Source organism: Bidens hawaiensis, unplaced genomic scaffold, assembly GCF_021521415.1.
Source record: "Bidens hawaiensis isolate Kalapana, Puna unplaced genomic scaffold, B.hawaiensis_p1.1 tig00037826_1, whole genome shotgun sequence".
Lineage (NCBI taxonomy): Eukaryota > Viridiplantae > Streptophyta > Magnoliopsida > Asterales > Asteraceae > Bidens > Bidens hawaiensis.
The window spans coordinates 86,123-107,375 of record NW_027496628.1 but is presented as its reverse complement, the minus strand read 5'-3'; the positions used below and the strand labels follow the sequence as shown (position 1 = coordinate 107,375).

The 21,253-nt window shown below is 36.3% G+C and overlaps 3 protein-coding genes across 3 annotated transcripts; all 3 read right to left on the bottom strand.

The window, feature by feature from the left end:
- Window positions 1-479: 479 nt before the first annotated feature.
- Window positions 480-2,806, bottom strand: LOC143589823 (protein argonaute 4A-like). The gene is made up of 6 exons (XM_077070473.1): window positions 2,687-2,806; window positions 2,482-2,612; window positions 2,331-2,396; window positions 1,349-1,412; window positions 740-771; window positions 480-630 (listed from the first exon to the last, which is right to left on the bottom strand). Exons 1-6 carry the CDS (start codon window positions 2,804-2,806, stop codon window positions 480-482), a joined length of 564 nt encoding a protein of 187 aa, XP_076926588.1.
- A 385-nt stretch (window positions 2,807-3,191) lies between these two features.
- LOC143589820 (protein argonaute 16-like) lies at window positions 3,192-4,733 on the bottom strand. Its single transcript, XM_077070471.1, has 3 exons — window positions 4,307-4,733; window positions 4,119-4,232; window positions 3,192-3,538 (listed from the first exon to the last, which is right to left on the bottom strand). The coding sequence occupies exons 1-3, from the start codon at window positions 4,565-4,567 to the stop codon at window positions 3,323-3,325; spliced, it is 591 nt and encodes a 196-aa protein (XP_076926586.1). The 5' UTR covers window positions 4,568-4,733; the 3' UTR covers window positions 3,192-3,322.
- A 2,130-nt stretch (window positions 4,734-6,863) lies between these two features.
- Window positions 6,864-15,381, bottom strand: LOC143589819 (alcohol dehydrogenase-like 4). Its single transcript, XM_077070469.1, has 10 exons — window positions 15,259-15,381; window positions 14,994-15,130; window positions 11,277-11,326; window positions 10,570-10,898; window positions 10,381-10,463; window positions 10,128-10,203; window positions 7,780-7,841; window positions 7,546-7,641; window positions 7,308-7,469; window positions 6,864-7,172 (listed from the first exon to the last, which is right to left on the bottom strand). The coding sequence occupies exons 1-10, from the start codon at window positions 15,311-15,313 to the stop codon at window positions 7,056-7,058; spliced, it is 1,167 nt and encodes a 388-aa protein (XP_076926584.1). The 5' UTR covers window positions 15,314-15,381; the 3' UTR covers window positions 6,864-7,055.
- Between the last annotated feature and the right edge of the window lie 5,872 nt (window positions 15,382-21,253).

Here is a 21,253-nt window from a genome sequence, read left to right as displayed (position 1 = left end):
AAGTTAGGTATCTCCAATGTATTTTCCATAATTTTACTTTTGATATTGTTACTTTCTATTGATAAATTCATATAAAACATTCACCAGTTTCGGTTCACATTTTACACTATCCTCTCATAAGACCATCTCTAACGTAGCATTATACCAAGGTGTTATCAAAGATGGTAGAACACGGCAGCTACAAAACTTCTATTTGCACGAAAATCAAACATACCCTTTGGGCCATTATATTGTAAGCTCGGTTCAGTTGCCTTTCGCTAGACAGAGTAACTAATAAATATGAACCATTACGGATCCCACAACAAATTCAGAAAGCAAAAGCTAGCAACTTTGAAACAAAATCTATAAACTACATCATACAATATCTAGATACTAAAATTGCCTATATGATAACATCACCTTTTGTCATGGTTAATCTAATTGAAAACCGGCATAAATATACTGCAAACGCACAAGATTTCCTGTAATTATCTAAGTGTTTAACAAAAGAACATGGAGTTGCAGACATCTTCATGTAGCTTTGGAATTTGTATGAAATTGTCATCACTACCACCGCCACCGATTTGGGACATCTGGGCTGCTGCCTGGTGGGCGTAACAGATAGGAGCAACTGCACATATAAACCAACACCTAAATACATTTGTAACATTTACTTATAATCTTAACATAAAAATATTATTTGGCATTTTTTTTGTTATGACCAAACCATATGCAAAAGTTGAGCAGTTTATTTATTTACCTACAGATTTGACATTCGTGCTCGTTTGGTACCTGCATAATCCACAATCGCAAAATCAGCAACTAATTAACTAATTTCCACAGTTAGTTAATCCCTACTTGACTTACACGTATGATAACGAATGAACCAGCTCATGCAAGTTATCAGCAGAGAAACCAATTTGATCGAGCAGGACATGGTATCGTGTAGACCGAGCATTCCCCTTAATAATAATAACTCTTTTAGACAAAAAACACATATATGTATAAATGTTTGAATAATTAATACTCACAATCGGCCCGTTCGGAGCACACAAATAAAAATCATTGTTCTTAGGATGGCAGACTCTAGTGTCAACAATTGTTCCTGAAACAATTTAAAACCAGTGAGTTTTTGTTCTTCATGATCATTACATATTCAAGAATCAGACACGTAACCTGGGGGAGCATTGGTATCAGATTCGGGTTGAAGAAACTTCATTGGAGTTTTTTGTGCCACAATCACCAAAAACTTTGGGTTCCATTTATCATCATTTATAAAATTGCATGCCTACGTTACACAATGTTTAATTTTTTAATTGATTCTGGTTACAAAGTTAACAGGTAAAAGTATGAAAGTAAATGCTTAAACCTTCATTATCTGATCAAGCTCTACATTGAGCACTCGGTCAAACTGAGACCCGTTGACTCCATCTCTGAAATAAGAACATAATTTATAAATTAATGGTATATGGCATGCTGCCATTAACCCCCTTGAAGACCTATCCAGTAGGGATGTGCATGGGTCATTTTGGGCTCAAAATGGTTATTTTAATGGGTTCGATTTTCGGTTTTACTATTTGGGTTTAAAACTTTTGGACTGAAACAATGAATTTGGGCCTAAAACTTTGGGCTTCATTTTTTTTGTTAGTTTATAATTAATTGACTGTTACACATTTGGACCTAAAATTTTTGAGCTACACCAGTTTTAGTTATAGCAAAACTGAAACCAAACTGAAAAATCGGATTTTAAAAAACATAAATCATAAAACATAAAACCAGCGGTTTTTTTATTAGTTTCGGTGATTTCAATTCGGTTACATCGATTATGTTGATCATCATCATCATCATCATCATCGTACTCAGTATATCCCACCAATAGCAAAGCTATGGTAGGGTCTGAGGAGGGTAAGATGTAGACAGCCTTATCTCTACCCCATAGGGATAGAGAGGCTGCTTCCGGTGAGACCCCCGGCTCGATAGTAGTTTTGCATCAAGCCTTGGACATAAGACACATAACACTCAACCATCGGGACACCGACCGATTGGTGCATGTACCCTTGTCTTTCGGCTATCAACGCCACCACATGATGCCTGATTAACCTTCCGCCACTTTTAACGTTATTTTCACGCGATTAGTAAAATAACGTCAAAATTAGTGCAATTTCACTTTTGCCCACCCGAGGGTTCACACATATATACATTATATGCGTGCACCGCAAGCAGGGCGTTCTCTATGTTGATTATGATTCGGTTATTTCGGTTTCGTGCACCTCATCCCATTGGTTAGCAGAGTATCGGTGGGATCCTTGAGTTTTTCAATAATGGATTCTCACAGTACAACAAAAACATACCTGAAAATAATTATATGCTCTGGCTTCATCTTACAAGTACTTTCATAAAAATCTTCCAATAGTTCCCTGAAATTATCAAAAAAAAAAATGTTTAATCTATACAAAAATTGAAAATTCAAAGTTCTGAATTATATATAAAATGAAGTCAAACCTTATCATCCCTTCATCTCTTTTGGGTGACACAGGTTCAAACAAACCATCTATCATATCAACTCGTGAAGACAGTGCACGAACAGAAGCTCGGTATTGAGCAATCAGTGGCCATTTTCTTGAGCCAACAACCTACACATTAAACAATAATAATCAACATTTTACATTTGGATTCCATGTCATAAGAATCCGAAACAGAAACGTACAGCAGCAATTGAAGGAACATCAGACGACACGGCCATTCCAAATATCATTGTTGGAATCTTTGAAACTAATGGCATACATTCCAAACACTCGGCTGATAGCAGATGGTTTATGCCACCCATCTGAAAATTATATAAAACGAATCAGAAAAACACAAAACTTTATATTATGTAGATTTTAGAGTTAAATGCGGTTTTAGTCAAGTGATTCGACACAAATAACCCTTTTAGTCTATAGTTTAAATCTGACCTTTTATCCAACAGTTTCATTTTCGTATCAATTAAAGTCCAGCCCACTAATCTTGAAACACCAAAAATACCCTTGCAAATTCTTTTAGAGGTGGTCAACATGATTGAGTTTAGTTATACATGTATATATTAGTTTCTTAAGTTACTTTTTAATTTTAAACACAATGGAATTTTGGTCATATCCTAAGAGTAACACAAATAACCATATATAATTCTTTTATTTATCAAATTGAAATGTAGACCTTTGCATTGATCTTTAGTAGCAAGTTTGCTAGATACTGATCGTTGATCGAAGTAGGTGACATACACTGAGTAACAATCCCGTAATCCACAAGACATGTTCGCTTCCACGGGCCTATTGTTGTAAATAAACGTTATATTTATTATTAACTATAATTTAATGAAAACTGAAGATGACAAGGAAGGACAAAAACCATAGATGTCAGAATGTTTTCTTTCGGGCAGGATGCACAAAAGAAACTGAGGTTGGCCAGGGAGTGTTTGCTCCATAGCTTCAAACATAAGTTTGACACGAGCATAAGCAGAAGCAGGTTTGCAGGTAGACTGCTGATTCTCTTGGATAATAGAATATGGCTTTTCAACATCCTGCAAGTAGAACAAACTTTCTTTTATTAATATTATCTTAAATTAGTTACACGGTTCATCATTTTGGTCTACCTATATTATGGATTTGATACATTTTAATCCCTTGTTGGATGGGGTTATCCTTTACTGTTATATTTTTTAAAAAAGATCGGTGACGAATATATGAATTTTCGTTACAGGGGCCAAATATGGGTCGGAGCAATAATGGATCGGTTCAAAGAAAACACAAATTAATTTAATAAGCACTTTAGCTTACTTAAATATAAATCAACATTTGACAAAGTAGCATTAATATTTGTAAAATTACTAGCTACTAAATACTAATTAGTAGTATTTTTTTAAATGAGGTGATTACTTCAAGAGTTTTCAGTTTAGTTTCTTTGAGTTCCATTGGATTTTTTTATTTAATTTTGCATATTCTATTAATTAGTTTTATTGTCATTTTTAACATTATGGATGAGGTTATCTTTTGTTTTTTGTTAAATTTTCAAAATAACTAAAATACCCTTTATGATAAAAAACCATGGTAATTATATCATGTTGTATTCTTTTAACAAAAAGATGCATGCAATAAACTCACCATTCCTTTAGCTCTACAACACCTCAATAAATCTCTGCATATTTTATCGATGTCACAAGGCGTAGAGAAGTTCACAATAGCCCAACGCGTGATCTGTCTGGGCTCAACGAGTGTCTGCATTCGATAACAAACTTGAACCTTTTACCATTTAAAAACTATAAACAACAAAATTTCAACAACTTATTTACCTTCTTGCTTAAGTTCCAACGACCACCACAAGGAATCACGTGCTCATTGTTTCCGAACTTCAATTTTGGTGATTCCAAAACTCGACCCTCAACTCGAGTACTGCTTGGTTTCTCGGTCAGCAGAGAAATCTTTCTGCCTTTGGTTCCAACCCCACTTCTTGCCATTGGACTGCGGCTCGAGCCACGGGCTTTGGGAGGAACATATTTTGGTGGGTGCATATGTGAAGTTGGTCTCAATGGTTCTTGTTTTGAATACTTCATTTTTAGATTTCTTCACAAATCTGCATATACCATAATCATCATTCTTCCGTATAAATCAGAGAAAATATGAATTGAAGATATTAGATGTTAATACTGTGTTATAATACCAAATGTATGGCACTAATAAATAATAATCACGCATCAAGAGTTGACATCTATGACATTAAATATTTTTTCCCCTGTTCCATTTTTAAAAGAAAGTTTTCTTTTTTTTTAAGCCACTCGAGATCCCCTCGTTAAAGGCTTGAATCGAGCCAAGCTCAAACAAGCTCGAGGCTTAAAATAAACTTGTTTAATAAACAAGCTCGAGTCCAAGCTTCACTTATCGAACTCGATCCGCCTTGTGAGCCTAAAAGAGCCAAGCCCAAACCGAGCTTGACCTTGATAAAACGATTCACAAAATGATCTCGAGCTTTGATAAGTCAAAACAAGCCAAGCTTGAGCCTACGTATGCATTGTAAATGCATAAAACTTCAAAAATTTCAACAAAAATAAGCAAAGGTTGATTGATGATAATTTGCAAAACCATCTATATACATCACATTCAAACACTAAACTCCATAAAAAAAATCACACACACACAGCTCACTTAATAATTGATGTTGAACACTGAACTATAACACATATACACAATCAAGATGTAGGTTATGTAATTGCAGCAGCTTACACAGCAGCAATTTGAGGATTAGTGTTAAAATGTGTTCAAATTTAGTTAAATGAACGACCATGAACAAAGGTAGTGTTCGTTCTTTTGTCTTCGTGAATCATTGGAAATGTGTTCATTTATGTTCATTTGTTTATGTACGTTAGTAAAAGGTTGTTTTATATTTTTATAATATTTTATTTGTAATATCCAACATACCATTTAAATATTATAGTTTGATTGTTTATGTTTGGTTTGGTTCGTTTCGTTAAATGTTTGTTTTATAAAGTCTTGCTTTAACTAATAACAAGTACAGGGTGTTGTTTGTTTTTCAGATGTAAAATGTTTGTAGTCTGCGAGCCATATCTGTAGAAGAAGAGGTAGACAAAACATCTGCAGCCTGCAAGAAAAAAGATTTTTTTAACAATTGTATGATACTAAAATAAACTGGTTGTGGTGTACGAACGATGGTGGAGGGTGGTGGAGGTAGAGGGGGTGGACGGTGGTGGTGGCGAAGGACAGTGGACGATGGTGGTGTCGGATGGGTGGGTGGTGGGTTGTTGTGGTTGCAGACGACGGTGATAGTGGTGGTGGTGGTGGACAGTGGATGTTGGTAGGTGATGGTGTTTAACCCTCTATAGACCTTAGAAGTGGATAAACCAAGTCTGCACCAAGAAGAGTTCGCGCAGACGTTTTTTAATGAAACGTCTTCGAAAAAACAAATAGTTTGCAGATGACAATGTCTGCATGTGGTTTGCACGACGCAGACAAAAAGAGCTTGCGTAGACCTTTTTTAGAAAACCGTCAATTAGAGGATGATTATGTTTATGATTGTTATTGTTATATCAAGTGCTTAACTTTATATTATATTATGGTGATTATCTCTAATGTCATGGACTAAGAATGTTGTTTGTTTTTTCTTAAAATGGTATAAGTTTATTTGCGTTCGTGAACAACTTCAATTCCTTAATGAACAAACACATACAAGATCTTCCGCTGGGTTAACGTACATGAATTGTTTGTGAAAAAATTTAATGCTAAACGTACGAACATGAATAAAGCTTCGTTTGGTTCGCTTATAGCCCTACGTATATACATATTTTGTGTTGTTTTTGTTTTTTCATTTTTAATAAAAAAAAGTTGGAGCCCTCATGTTGCATGTAAGAAAAGCGGGTGTCATGTTTCGAACCCGAAATGTTAGACAAATGTTTTTCGTAAATCATGTGCTTGTAAACTTGCGAATAATGTTTGTAAGTTATAAATAAATGTCCAACTTATATAAATGTTCGTGTTCATATACTATTGGCTAAACGACATCCGTCACCATCATGCTTAACTTAATAAAGTCTTCCACAAGTTTTCGCTTGCTTAAAAACTTAGGATGGTTCAAAACCAAATGTTACAAAAATAGTACACGTATTTTTTCGGTCACAGAGTGAATCAAAACAACCACATCTAATGACAAAGATACACGGCTGTTATGTTCACCTAGTGAATCTAAACCAATCATTACTCCCAGATCGATCGTTCTTGATTTTAACCTTACCAATTGTTGGTAATCAAAGCGACAACTGAATGAAAGGAACAAGAATTAACACACAAACTTGAATTTCTTGATTACAATTCTGATTAGAGATATGTTTTAAACACCGACTCAACCAACGCTTCTCAAGACAATGTGTAGTCTTGGGAAATACACCGATTAATCTAACACACTAATTACACTTAATCCCTAATAATTAGAACAATATAAGTTTTACCTTAATTAAGTTTAGTTTGAACTTCCAGTAGGACACCCTTCCATCATTTTCAATTATCCAACAAAGTAACATATATATGCTATACTCACATGTGAAGCATACATCGTAATGATTTTCCATGAATTAGCAGTTCGAAAGCTTCGTCGATTTTGTTGAATGGAAGCTCGTGTGTTATAAATTCATCCAACTTTAGCCCTTCCATCTGAAACGTTCATATATGCACATACTAATATTATATTGATATAAACATACATATGGATACATTACATTACACATATGTATAATGTTACGTTAATATACACGCATGTATACACGTATATAAAAGAAATAAGCATACCTCGTGCATAAAGTGCTCGACGAAAAGAGGGAGTTGGGTTTTCCCTTTGAAACCGCCAAACACTGAACCGGTGATTGTTCGGCCTTCAAACAATTCCATGGGATGCAATTGCAACAGTCTTGGTGATGGATGAATCCCCAATATTAGAGTCATCCCCCATCCCTGTATTCACGCATCGATTCACATTAATTAATACAAAAGTTCATCCATACACATTGGTATATACATATATACATACATCATGTGTGGATAAGAAGGCTTCACGAAGTACATCAACATTTCCACAACACTCGAAGCTGAAGTCTACCCCACCTTCTGTCATGTCCCTTATTTTCTGTTTGAGTTTGATAACATATATTATTACTACTTTACATCATCATTTTGCTTAATCTATCTAACATTATAACAATTGTGTACAACAGAATAAGAATTTTATTATACACACACATACACGTACTAGCTAGTTACTTACCTCATGTACTGAAGTTTTAAGATCTCTTGGGTTTATAAAGTTCGTCATTCCCAATGTTTGCCCTGTCATATATAGGATGTATCAACGAAATACATCTTTGATAAAATTCTACCCTACTTTAATATGCATTTCATTACACCAATATGGGTAAACTATTAACATAAAAGAAGAAGAAAAAAAAATGCATAATCTTAACTTTGGAGATATTATTCGTTTGAACTTTGTTCAACTCCAATAACTTATTTGAACTCCAAAGAATGTTTAAGTTGTTTTATGATTATAGAACAATGTTATCTAAAATTAAACTTAGTCATGTTTGGCTTGATTAGATATGAACACACAAACAAAATCGGTTGATACCAAACCTTGGATATTGACTCTCTTTTAAGTAATAACTCAACCGAAACTTGAAATAACATAAACGAAACAGGACTTGGTATTTAAGCCTAAGTAATATTAAACCTAGCATGACTTAAAAACCAATTAAACTAATACACAATCACAAACTAGATAACCCTAACAAATGATCAACTTATAAACTAAACTAACCAAGAGTCAAACTCTAACAAACTTTTTTCTTAACATTTTCCTTGTATACTGAATAATCTTATTCAAATGTGAACCAAATTGGGTTTAACATCTTCATTCTCCACCTATACAGATTTGGACCCACTTCTTGTCATAGTACTGCAAACTCAACTTCTTGAGCTAAATTTCAATTTGTTCTCCTTTAGGACATTCGGCCACATAATGACCAAAATCTTTGCAATTGTAACATCTAATAACGTTTCTTTTATCCTGCACCCTGTCCTCCCAAAACCCTACACCAAGGCTCGACGTCAACCACAGTTTACTAGTATTTTTCGACAACAACCACGGGTTACAAGTATATATTTGAGTCATAACTTAACGTACACCTTCTTACAATTACCTAGTCATCAAGACTCGAATCAAGGCTCTTGAACATCAAGATAATTCCACTATGCTTACCTAAGAACTCATGAATGGACTCGTTATCTTTTATCTTCAACAGTTATAACTCGTTTCTAAGTGTTTGTAGACAATCCTTTTGCACATGATCAACTCCTAGAAATCGAATGTGAAGTGATTTCAATACGTCATTTGGTATGATCGTCCCCTCCGACATTTTCTTATGCCATTCTCTTTTTATAACTATCACTTGATCGGTTTCACCACACAGGTCTTATCTATTCGACTTATTGCTTATTGGTCGGTCACCTCACACAGATCGTGAAGCCTATATTGCCTTCACACAACATGCGACATGGCTCTTTTTCTCGATCGTTGATCAAATTACACTGCTCCACATAGATTCATTCACCTACGCGCGCCCTTGATAACAAACAGAACATGTAGGGCATAAAGGTGGACTAAAACAACCTTTTTTAAAGGATATAGATATCAATTATCTTTTATGCATTTACCTTGATGTTCTACCAGTTGGTTGAAAGATATTCCACATTGACACTACTATAAATTTATAATAGATACTACTTGCGTGGAGTATTCTACACCAAGGCTCGATTACAGATAACGAAATCAACATATCTCTATTGAATATTATCAGTTATCACAATAGCTGCCTCATTATATTTTGCTTCAAAACTAAACGTGGATGAAGGCCCAGGCATGATCGATGATCAAAACAAACAAAGAAACAAACTGATTTGGAGACATAACCATCTCAGACTCTTTTTATTGAGCCCAAACTCGACACACCAGAACCAGAACCAATTACATATCCCTATATCTATACTAACCCTTAAATTAATTCTAGTTTAATACTAATACTATAAAACAGATATAACTAAACCCGATAAATCTAACAAATAAACTAAACAACTTAATTTAAACTCTTAGCTAGTCTTTATATCTTAATCTTTTCCTATGAGTTATCCGATTATTCTTTTCTTTCATTTCACGCGTGAATATGTTTTTTTCCCTATGTTCCGACAAGGTACTCCAACATCGGAGATAATAACTTGGCGTATCAAGTACCAAAATAATAACTAATCTAACATAAACTCGTAATAATTGGGTATCAATGAAATGTACTGGTAAATCCCCAGTTTATATCTGCATCAGATAACTGATACATATAGATGCAACCATGAATATCTAAAGTGCCTCAAATGTAACAATGGATTAGAGCATTAAAATGCAAATCTCAAGGGTGATTCATGTATAAACATATATCTATTCTATCGAATATAGTTACTAGATAATTGGTCTCAAGGATTATTCATGTATAAAAATATGCTTTGCCCCATAAGCTCAGTTTATAGGATAAAACATATATTTACAAGTAAGTATATACTGTGTTGTACCTTTGATACACTTGTCAGAATTGATGTCAATTCCTATAATTTTAGATGCTCCTTTGGTTTTGGCCCCTAGTATGACCTGCTTTAACATGCCATAATCAAATACACCACTACTTGAAAACTGTCATTAGCAAAAGTCAAAAATCTATTGCTAAACAACTACAAATATGTTGCTGATAGCTTTTAGTGACGGTATATATCATCCTTTAAATAGAAGTTAACTCAAAAAACATATATAATATACTGCTAGTATTACCGCCAATCCAACAGCACCCAAACCGAAAACTGCCACTGTTGATCCTTCGTGTATGTTTGCGATATTGGTTACAGATCCAAATCCTTCAAACACATATTAATTCTTGAACTAATTCACTTAAAACAAGGATGGACAATTTAAAGCGTAACTAATAAATATGTGTATATATATATATATAGAGACCAAAACCTGTGGGGAGACAACAACTAAGTAAAGTCATCTTGATGAGGGGAGCTTTTGGATTAATCTTGACGACACAAGCTGAATCTATGACTGTGTACTCACTGAAAGTTGAAGTGTTTAAGAAATGGTAGATAGGTTTTCCGTCTTGAGTCAAGAACCTTGTTTTCTCATCATTTCTCATCACACTTCGTAGCGGGTCAACTCGAAACTTTGTACATAGATTGGTGGTTTTTGAGTTGCAATAAATGCATTCACCACATTCTCCATTAAAAATTGTAAGAACATAATCTCCTTCCTTTATGTCCTCCACACCTTCCCCTACAGACTCAACAAGCCTACATATAAGGATGCAACGAATCAATTAATACGCAAATTAACGTCATGTAATAACACTGCATAGTCTTTTATACAAAAAGTAATTGGATAACACCCATCTTGTATTGAAGTATAAAGTTGCAATCTCAGTTTCCGAATATTATACAGTAATATTTAGTGTAGAGGTAAGACACAGCTTCAAAAGATGAATATTGGGGTCTTTGCAGCGGTTTTTCAGTCAGCCGCGTTGAAAAATGATTACTAAAGGGATCATGTCCGAATAAGCAAACAAGGGGGCAGAATTAAGCAAACTAGCGTAATATCTACAACCTGTCATGTATACCAGTAACACTCGCACGGAGTTTATAAGGTTAAATGTTTCAAGTTGAAAAGATTACCCGGAGGCCTCATGTCCGAATATCCGAGGATACACCCATTGAGATTCATTCTGTATGCAAGTATTCAGTGTATCAGTACTCTGTAAGGATATAATGAAAACCATGGACACATGAAAACGTCATGAAAACCATTGGTTTTAAATGATCCCAACTATCACTTTTTGGTAGCTGTTGGTCCCAACTAACGAAATGACTTGTGACAGTCTCCCGTTTTAACATGTTTGCTTCCAACGATCCATGACTAACGGAAGCGTAACTCCGTTAGTCTCCGGTTGTAGAAAAACGTTTTCGGTCGGAAAACTCAACCTTTTCGTTCCAAACCTCTTTAAAACATTAGATTGCACTTTTAGAAACATTTTTTTTTGTTAAAATCTCCATCACCGAGGTCGCAAGAACCCTTGGTAGTGAACGCCGAAAAAACGTGTTCGACCGGAAAACTCTTTTTCAAGTGGAAACCGTTGTGTACGTTCAGATAATGTTGGCCAGCGGTTGTGGTGTTCGGGTGGTGGTAGTCAACGCTGGTGTTCAAGTGGCGGTACTGGTGTTCATGTGGTGGTTGTCGGTCGATGACAGTGGTGTTCAGGTGGTGGTGGTCAGTGGTTATGTTCAGGTTGAGTTTTCCGGCGAAAAAGAAGTTTTCGGGGAAAAAACGTTTTTCTGGTGGCGGAAGACTAACGGAGTTACACTTCCGTTAGTCGTGAATCGTTGGAAGCAAACATGTTAAATGTTGGACTTTCACCGGCTATTTCATTAGTTGAAACCAGCTACAACCAAAAATAATAGTATTAAAAATAACATATAATAATAAGGAAAATTGGATTTAAATAATCCCACCTTTAATGGGTTGGTCAATAATAATCCCACCTCCGGTATTTCCCGCTGGCAGTCCCACCTTTTCAATGTTTTTTGTTTTATAAACCAGTGTTAAAAAAACCTTAACGGGGTTAAGTTTTTGCTGATGTGGCTGGTGAGTTGGCAGTCATAATCCTACATGGCTTTTCCTTTTTAATCCTAAAATGCAATTACTATATTAATCCTACAAAAACCTATATTAATCCTACGAAAACAGGCTGCAGGGGATTCGAACCTGAGCCTCCAGCCCGGCAGTCAACAACCACATGCATAAGCCAACTGATCTGAGTGATCCTTTGATAAAATTCCAGAAACAGAACCTATATAACCTGACATTCGCAACCCATATAACCTGACATTCGCAATTACTATATTATGAACCCTAGATCATCAATCGGCCAATTCGTTATTTGATTGGCCGATTGAAATTAGGGCTATTAAAGAGTGAATGACGACGAACACAAAGGTATAATTAGTTACCTATAAAGATGATTGGAAGAGGGTTAATTTGATCCCGGCAGTGACGGTGTAAGGGGCTCAAGAACATGCATCAAAACATCAATGATAATATAATTCATTATAGGGTAACTATAGGCTATGTATGTGAGGTTCTTTCTGAAAGTTTAATTGAATTATTATGAACATTATAAAGTATATTGATTAACAGGTTACGTCGGTTCGTTCAAACGAGTAATACGAATCAATAATTGATCTCATTCCATGTTTATGGTGTCGGTGGGCTCGTTATGGTATGCATAAGGATATGCAAGATTCAATTTCTAAGTTTAGGACGAGAATTATAGTGCAAGCTAGTGATTTGGGTATCTGGGTTCGCTAATCGGGTCGCGGGTTTGGGTCAGATCCAAGTTAATAAATCTGAATAATAGGATTTAATATAATAAATTATAGTAATTGCATTTTAATCCAAAGGGAAAAGCCACGTAGGATTATGACACTGCCAACTCACCAGCCACATCAGCAAAACTTAACCCCGATAAGTTTTTTTAACGCTGGTTTATAAAACAAAAGACATTGAAAAGGTGGGATTGCCAGCAGGAAATACCAGATGTAGAATTATTATTAGCCAACCCATTAAAGGTGGGATTATTTAAATCCAATTTTTCTAATAATAATAATACTAAAGTATTTTAAATTGTAAGATTTAGTACCTGAGATTATATACCAAAATGTTTCAGTTAAATATTGAAACACTAAGTAGATATAAGTTTTTTATATGAATATTTATAATATTGAAATATTGATAACGATAGGTTTATTCAGATTTTTATGTAGGTTTAACATAAAATTAAATAATTGTTAACCTAGCTTGTTTGTTTACAACAACATCAGTAGTTTAAATGCTATACTTTTATAAAACTACTAGTTTTTATACCATGTATTACGGAAGTTGTTTTATATTATTTGTTTCTAATATTTATTTATTTTTTGAATTTTTATTTTTTTATTGTATAATAATAATTTGTTTCACAAATAACTTTTTTTGATATCGGATCATAGAGGGGACGGGAATAAGCGATGATCACGATCAATGGAGTGGAGCATGCATGTATAGCCCGAAAGTGAAAATGTTATTTATTTGGTGAACTAAATATTTAGAAACACCTTATTCGCTATACACGATCAATAAGTGTTTAAGACAAGTCGAGTTAGATTTAACTCTTACGAACCCGTCATAAAACGCGGGGCCACCCACTAATTAATTAAGCAAACAAATGAGCGAATATGAAAGAGTCGCTTGTGACTCAGGTTTGCATAGCTTTAAGTTATACATTAAAAAGTGGGCTATCCCATGTCTCTAGTTTTCATTGCATGGACAATCTTGATATCTAGATTGAGGGCTATCACTCAGATATTTTGTTTCAAACATTAAATTTCTTTGCGTCCCCAGAAGTATTCTCTTTTAAGTTTAAATCTCTCATTATAATATGTACGACATTAAGATTTTGAAGTATGATTAGAGGGCATGTAGTTAGTGGTTTTAAAGAAAACTAATTTAGTAGTTATTAATGGTTCTAAATTGTTTAAGGAGTAAACTACGGTTTTCGTCTCCGTGGTTTGTTCAAATATGCAGTTAGTCTAATAGTTTCAAATTTGTGATTTTCGTCCCCGTGGTTTCATTTCACTTGTAATTAAACCCGACCCCACTAACCCCGTTAAGTCTGGTCATTAAACACAATAGCGTAATTAAAATAAACAAAAAACAAAAGAATTCACTGAATAATATTTTACTTCACATACATAATTAGATCTCATATAATCACAGCTTCCAAGTTCTGGTCCAAATTTTTCATCGTCAATAGTACACTTATGGTTTGATGATAAATTGTTTTACAAATAAATGATGTTATAACCCGGTTCAAAAGCTATATGGGTTTGATGAGACCCAAGACCCGTTTATTTTTTTATTATAAAATTGGTTTTTTAATTATAAATAATATATTCTTTTTTTAAATCAGATATAAATTGACAGTATATCTCTACTTTATAGGATTTTTACATCAAATTAATATTTGGTGAGATTAGTTTTTAATTTAGTGAGATATTATAACCCGTTTAAGAAATATCTGGGTTTGATGAGACCCATACCCGTGAATTAATTCGGGTCAAATGTATGAGAAGCCTCCATTTAAAAATCAAGCAAATCTGATGACTCTAAAAAAAGGGGGAGCGACCACATCGCGACACGTAGGATTTTTATGGGTTCGTTTATATATATTATAGATTGGAAATATTAATCAACTACATTTCTTTTAGCAAGTAATTTCCAAAATTAGTGAGGAGTAAGGAGAAGATAAGTTGTAGCTTTTAATTAAAGGTTATAGATTATATGATATATATTCATACCTCACCCTTCCAAGCACTAAGATCAGTATGACAGATTGAAGTGAATAGGATTTTCACTCGGACTTCGGATTGCTGAGGGGGTTGAACACGAATTTGCTGCATGGAGAAAGGCTGCCCAGGACCCCATGCCACAGCAGCTTCAAACAACATGCAGAAAATTTATTAAACATCATCACATGATTAATTAATACTGAAAACTCGGATCATATATTTTTAAATATTCAAAGTTGTCGATCAATACAAGTTTTACATGAACTAAACAAACCTGTACATGTAATTTCTTTGCCAGAGTGAGCGTTAGCTTCTTCGTTGGTGTACATATTGCTGTATCTGATTAATTGGTTTTGAAATTGCAATGTTTGAATTTGCTATTTAATTTTAAAAAATCGGTATCTTGATGGCATGTAGGGTAGCATGAGTTGGCTACAAGTGGCATATTGTTCAAGAAAAGTAAATGTGGCATAGATTTAATGTGATCATGTGTCGCATTGTTAATAATTGCATGTATGTCCAAGACTCCAAGTTGTCAACCTCAAAGCAATCGTTTGAATAGAAATTCAAATTTCGAAGGAATTTTGGACTACAAAGGTCCATTATGTTTGCGGGCTCGGGCTTATGCTTGTGATATATGTTGGTGGTGGTTGCACTCTTGGTCGCAAAGATGTTGAGGTTGTGGCCGCGGAGGGAGTGTCTGTTATGCATTCGTGGTGGCAATGGCCAGGGGTGGATGGGGTATGCTGATAGCTCATCCCAGGCGTACAGGCGTAGTAAAAGATTTTCATTCCTTAGATTGAATTCTTTTTCAGTTTGACACAAAGGAAGTTAAATATAAATTAATTGAAATTCTAGTTCATGTGTAAATTAATACATCAAGAATTAAATTAGGATTAATTTTTATAAAACAAACATTCAAATTAAAGAAAATTGACAAAAAGTCAAATTTTTTATTGAATTAATTTCACGAAACAAACACGCATCAGCAACATGTTCCGCTAAGGTTGTTCACTATGGACCACTCCACGTTATCGCCACGTAAGAAATGGAGCTTCGAAGTCCTTCTCCATAACGCCCCGATGTGGTTTAAAGCCCCTTGCGCGCTCCAATATATATATGTATGTGTGTGTGTGTATGAGAGGGAGAGAGAGAGAGAAACACATGACCCCACCGAAACTTCCTTAGACGCCCATAGTTGTGAAGCCCCCCCCCCCCCCCCAAGCGCCCCTCGATGGTGTGCAGGGCTTCGAAACCCCATGGGAGCACTCAGAGCGCCCATAACGTATGATCTAATAAATCACTACAATTACTATTTTTATTGCTTTTTGTTTAACAAGTTTTTGTGGTGATATTCTGATATTATTTTGATGATAAAGACAATCATAAATTCTACAGATTTAAGAAAACTAATTTCTTGTGTCAAATAGCTGGTTCCTTACGTTATAATTAAAGAGTTCCTAAAGTAAATTTTCCAATCAATAGTTTTATTTAACCTAAAAGCAAATTTCAAAGGGTGATCTTTAATATTCTACTGATACCTAAGTATTTTGATAAATGTGTTTCAGTTAGAATAGTGAGGGTTAGGGTTGTTCATCATTCGGTTTGAAATATCGCAAAACCGTTCAAACCGGTCATCGATTTGGTTTTACGATTGTTTTTTTCTGAACTTGCGGTCGGTTGGTTTGAAAATTTTTTAACGGTAACGATCAGTTTGGTTTACGGGTTGTACTGAAACGAGCCGTATAAACTAGACCGGACCGTGTGATTTATTTATATATATGTATATTAAATATTTTATGTCATAAATATATACACAAGTATAGTATATTAGTAGACATAATTGAATAAAAGTTATTAATGCATATAGTATACAACTACACATTACTAAATACAGGTAGTGGCACTACATAAAAAAAGTAACAAATTAACAAATTTAAAACGTAAAAACTTAAACTAGCATTTCAATATTATAAATGAGAAACCAAAATTCAGTTGTCGTTTGTTACCTTCTGTAAGTTACTGTTGGTGTTTGTTACTTTATGTAAATTATTGGAAGTTGTACAATTAAATATCATGAATTATTTTGGAGATTTTGTACAACATCCTCAACAAGTCTAAACTGTAAAACCAAACCGTTACCAACGCTTTAATTTGGTTCGGTTTAAAAGTTTAACGGTTTGATTTTAGTTTATAAAATCAAGAACGTACCGTTACTAACGGTTTGTTTCACGGTTTCACCTAAAAACGATGAAAACCGGACCATGAACACCCCTAGTGAGGGTGTAAGTTTTCTTATGGACAAAAAGTATATATTTAAAAACAAGATTAGAGAATATCTGGGTTTACCTTGTTATAAAAAACAAATCACACAAAAGACACTAAATGATTGTGAAAACAATCTAAAAGAAATGTATGTTAAATGATTGTGGAAAAAAGTCCCAAAAATTAAAATAGAGAACACATTAATGAGTGTGGAAATAATGCATCTTTTGGGGACAAGAATGAAAAGATACTGAAAAGACATAAATAATTGAGAAATTTTTAGAAGGGAAAAATTTTCAAAATAAGTATTTATGAATACAAATTTCATGTTTATGTCTGATTTTCAAATAACTCCATAAATAAGTAGTATAAACTTGTCTTGACGAGTAAACTTTGTTAACACATGAGTAGTTGCAGAACCAGTTAAAACATGTCATGTGGTTATAAACTAACTGTGACGAACATCTTCACTAATCATTTAGTCACCACGACTAAAGAAGTTGCATGCCTCGTAGTCAACGCAGTACTGCATAAATCATTTAGTTGCGACGAGTAGATTACAACTTTTCGAGACAATAGTAGTTTACTAAACTAACCTTGGTGAGTTGTTTTGTTTACTAAACAAATCGAACCGGTTAGTTTGAAAGCTCAGTTAGTCATTACGAGAAGATCTTGGCCAGCGCTAGTTCTTCCGGTATACATTTCCTATACAAGTAGTTTATTACCTGTTAACTCGTCGTGACTAGTTTGACCCGACAATCTACTCGTGACTTGTAAGGCCCCGTTACCGGTGCCATACATTGGACGTTGGATTTACTCATAAACACAGTTCTGAACATCAGAGTTAATTAAAACATTCGCGGAACATTAAACATTCATAAAACATTACATATAAATCCATGACTTGTCTTAAAATAAACACTCTTATCTTTCAAAATATCATAACATTAAACATAAACGTCTTAAGTCTTCAGATGCCAGACTCTTATTCTTCTGCCATGTGCCCTCGCTCAAGCCAGCTGTCTCATTCTACTCACCTGCGTGCATACTAAAAGTCAGCTACGCTGAGTGAGTTCTAGTTAATCAAGTAATATACAATACCTTCACCTACTTATACATACGCATCCGAAGATGCATATTATATTCTTAACCTGCACATCTTTCTTTCGCACATATATAAATATATACATTTTTTCTTTCATTCTTCCTTTTATTATTTCTTTACATACTTTGTATCTATCAATACGTTACATACTTATACGTTTTAAAGAGCATTATGCCCTACTGCCTCGAGTATTATTAGGGCTCGGTCCCTTTTTTTGCCTTGAGTATTATTAGGGCTCAGTCCCTTTCTGCCTTGAGTATTATTAGGGCTCAGTCCCTTTCTGTCTTGAGTATTATTAGGGCTCAGTCCCTTTCTGCCTTGAGTATTATTAGGGCTCAGTCCCTTTCTGCCTTGAGTATTATTAGGGCTCAGTCCCTTTCTTCTATACCTGGCTATCTCTTACATTCGTTCATAACATACGTACATATCATTCATACATTATACACAACATTATATCCATAATCATAATGTTGTCCCGCAAGGATAATCATAATGTTGTCCCGGAGGTTAGGTCCCAGCAGAGCCCAGTTGGTCCCGCAAGACTCACCTTGAACAGGGACGTCTGCGCAAAGACCATCTGCTCCCGCAGGACCCACCATGCTCATAGAACCTTACGCGCAGTACGCAAGCTGTACACGCAGGGAAAGCCTCCCAATGGTGAAGTACCCCGCCTGTTCCCGCAGTTGCGGATACAAGCCATCAGGGAAGGCTACCCGCAGACAGCAGGGCTACACGCACAAGACAATAGATACTTCAGTAGTCACATGAAGGAATGAGCAAGGCGGGAACAATCCCGCCTAAATGAGCCAGTCTATGATTCTGAAAGATCTTTTGTACTATACCTACCAAGGTATGGATAGGACAGGCGATCTGACCAGAACAACCCATGAGCCAATCACAGGGTGACAGCTCACCGACAACAGTGCGAGGAGGAGCACCCTCTAGTACTGTTTGTCACTATTAGCCGCTGCCTACTCACCAACCCTTACTGTGGGACATGCACAGCCTACAGTTGGTGGAATAGTGTTACTATTGGCCGTAACCTTTTCACCAACCAGTATGGCCTGCGTACAATCCACAGTAGGTGGGACGTGCATAATCTACAGTTGGTGGAATAGTGCAGCCGACTTTGTCACTGTTGGCCGTAACCTACCCACCAACCAGTATGGCCTGTGCATAGTCCACTGTTGGTTGAACAGGAATACTATTCAGCCGGCTGTACCTTCTTGGAAACCTACCTTCGGCTATAAATACTCCAATATCTTGGAATGGTAAGATCATCTGCTATCCAGTTATCTAGCAATCTCTTAATATACACTTATATTCAGAGCAACCTAGTCTGATTCTCACGCCGGAGGGTGGTCACAAGGAGGAACCCCCCCTTCTCAGTGACGAGGTTACGGTGTTTGTTTTGCAGGTCTCCTGGAGAACAGCCTTCTCAGCTAGACCTCATCCGTGGGAAACATTACTTAACCCCCAGATTATCTATAATCTGTACAGGGTCACTTAGTGTTTCTTCATTGGCGCCATCCGTGTATAAAAGCTAGAACTACTTTAGTTTTTTCACAATTTCTGAAGAAATGGTTAACGTTACTCCGGTTCAAAGGCCAGTAACCGACCAAGAAACCCAGGTAACAACCCCAGCAACTGGGGGGAACACCGGCGGTTATACAATCCTTACGAACACTACCCCGACTACCCAAGCCGGGGCAAGTGGAGTAAATATTCCATTGGGGTTCTCCGATACCCAACTGGAAAAACGAACGAAGGTTCCTCGCCAGACACTAGATCAAGTGAAGGCATGGGCCGAAGCACGGCAAAGAGAATTCCAAGCCGAATTGGACGAACGCTTGCGTTCAGTTCAACAGGCTGACGAATTCGCCAGTACTCGCCAACACCTCAATATGAGCAGTGACTGCGAGTACTCAGACGAGTTGGAATCCGACACCGACGCGAACCCTCGCCATAAGGCGAAAGGGAAGCGTAAGGAAACGGACGTCCAACCAAAAAGGAACTTTGGGGAAGCCTTTAAACCAATCGTGGAGAGAAACCCGCGTGACTTTTCCAAAACCTTTAGACCAACTGCTACAAATGCAGGGAAGTCAAAGTTCGCAAGGGACATTGCGGAAGCAATCGCCCCGAGAAGTGCCAAACAAATGTCCAACATTGGCACTTATGATGGTCTATCCGACCCAGACGACCATTTGAACAGGTTCATTGCGGGGGCTACCGTCAGCAACTGGACGGAACCCACGTGGTGCTACATGTTCCAGATGACTCTGGTCGGAGCGGCCAGGGCATGGTTCGATCGTTTACCGATCCACCACATATATGACTGGGCGGACTTTCAGAACAAGTTCAGCCAGCATTTCAGCCAACAGAGGAAGTACACTGAAGAGCAGTGGACGATCCTTAACTGCGTGAGAGAGGAGGATGAATCCCTACTAGACTTCATCACTCGCTTCAACTCCAAAAAGCTTAGTCTCGGCAACATAAGTGAAGATCTGGTTCGCGCCGCCTTCATCCAAGGCGCCGAATACCCAGAACTTATCCGCACATTGACGGGTAAGGATGGCATGCCATCAACTTGGGATGCCATCATGACGGCGGCAAAGCGCTTTGCCGAGACGGAAAAGCAACTGGGAAGGGATCTTCCCCAGAGTACACACCTCTACACGCAGAGGACCAGAGAGAACAATGTCCGGATCGCCCGGCAGAACAAAAAGAGGAGGCTAGGTATTTGGCAGTCAAGGGTAAACTTTGACACCTCATCCAGCTCTCGCCCTCTTGTTGGCGGAAGGGACAACACACACCCTTCAAGCCGAAAACACCGGTGGACGCCACTCACGAAGAGCGTCACGGAGATATTTGCCACGGAAAAATTGCCATGGCCTAAAGC

What these genes read in the sequence shown, in the direction of transcription:
- LOC143589823 (XM_077070473.1), bottom strand. Translation starts at nt 2,806, where the DNA reads ATGGGTGGCATAAACCATCTGCTATCAGCCGAGTGTTTGGAATGTATG. An exon ending in AGAGATGAAGGGATGATAAG is followed by an intron (nt 2,397 to 2,481) that starts GTTTGACTTCAT and finishes TGATAATTTCAG; the next exon opens with GGAACTATTGGAAGATTTTT. An exon ending in CACGAATGTCAAATCTGTAG is followed by an intron (nt 631 to 739) that starts GTAAATAAATAA and finishes AAATGTATTTAG; the next exon opens with GTGTTGGTTTATATGTGCAG.
- LOC143589820 (XM_077070471.1), bottom strand. Translation starts at nt 4,567, where the DNA reads ATGAAGTATTCAAAACAAGAACCATTGAGACCAACTTCACATATGCAC. An exon ending in GTTGGAACTTAAGCAAGAAG is followed by an intron (nt 4,233 to 4,306) that starts GTAAATAAGTTG and finishes TATCGAATGCAG; the next exon opens with ACACTCGTTGAGCCCAGACA. An exon ending in GTTGTAGAGCTAAAGGAATG is followed by an intron (nt 3,539 to 4,118) that starts GTGAGTTTATTG and finishes TTCTACTTGCAG; the next exon opens with GATGTTGAAAAGCCATATTC.
- LOC143589819 (XM_077070469.1), bottom strand. Translation starts at nt 15,313, where the DNA reads ATGTACACCAACGAAGAAGCTAACGCTCACTCTGGCAAAGAAATTACA. An exon ending in CAAAGAAATTACATGTACAG is followed by an intron (nt 15,131 to 15,258) that starts GTTTGTTTAGTT and finishes TGTTGTTTGAAG; the next exon opens with CTGCTGTGGCATGGGGTCCT. An exon ending in TTCTGACAAGTGTATCAAAG is followed by an intron (nt 7,842 to 10,127) that starts GTACAACACAGT and finishes TATATATGACAG; the next exon opens with GGCAAACATTGGGAATGACG.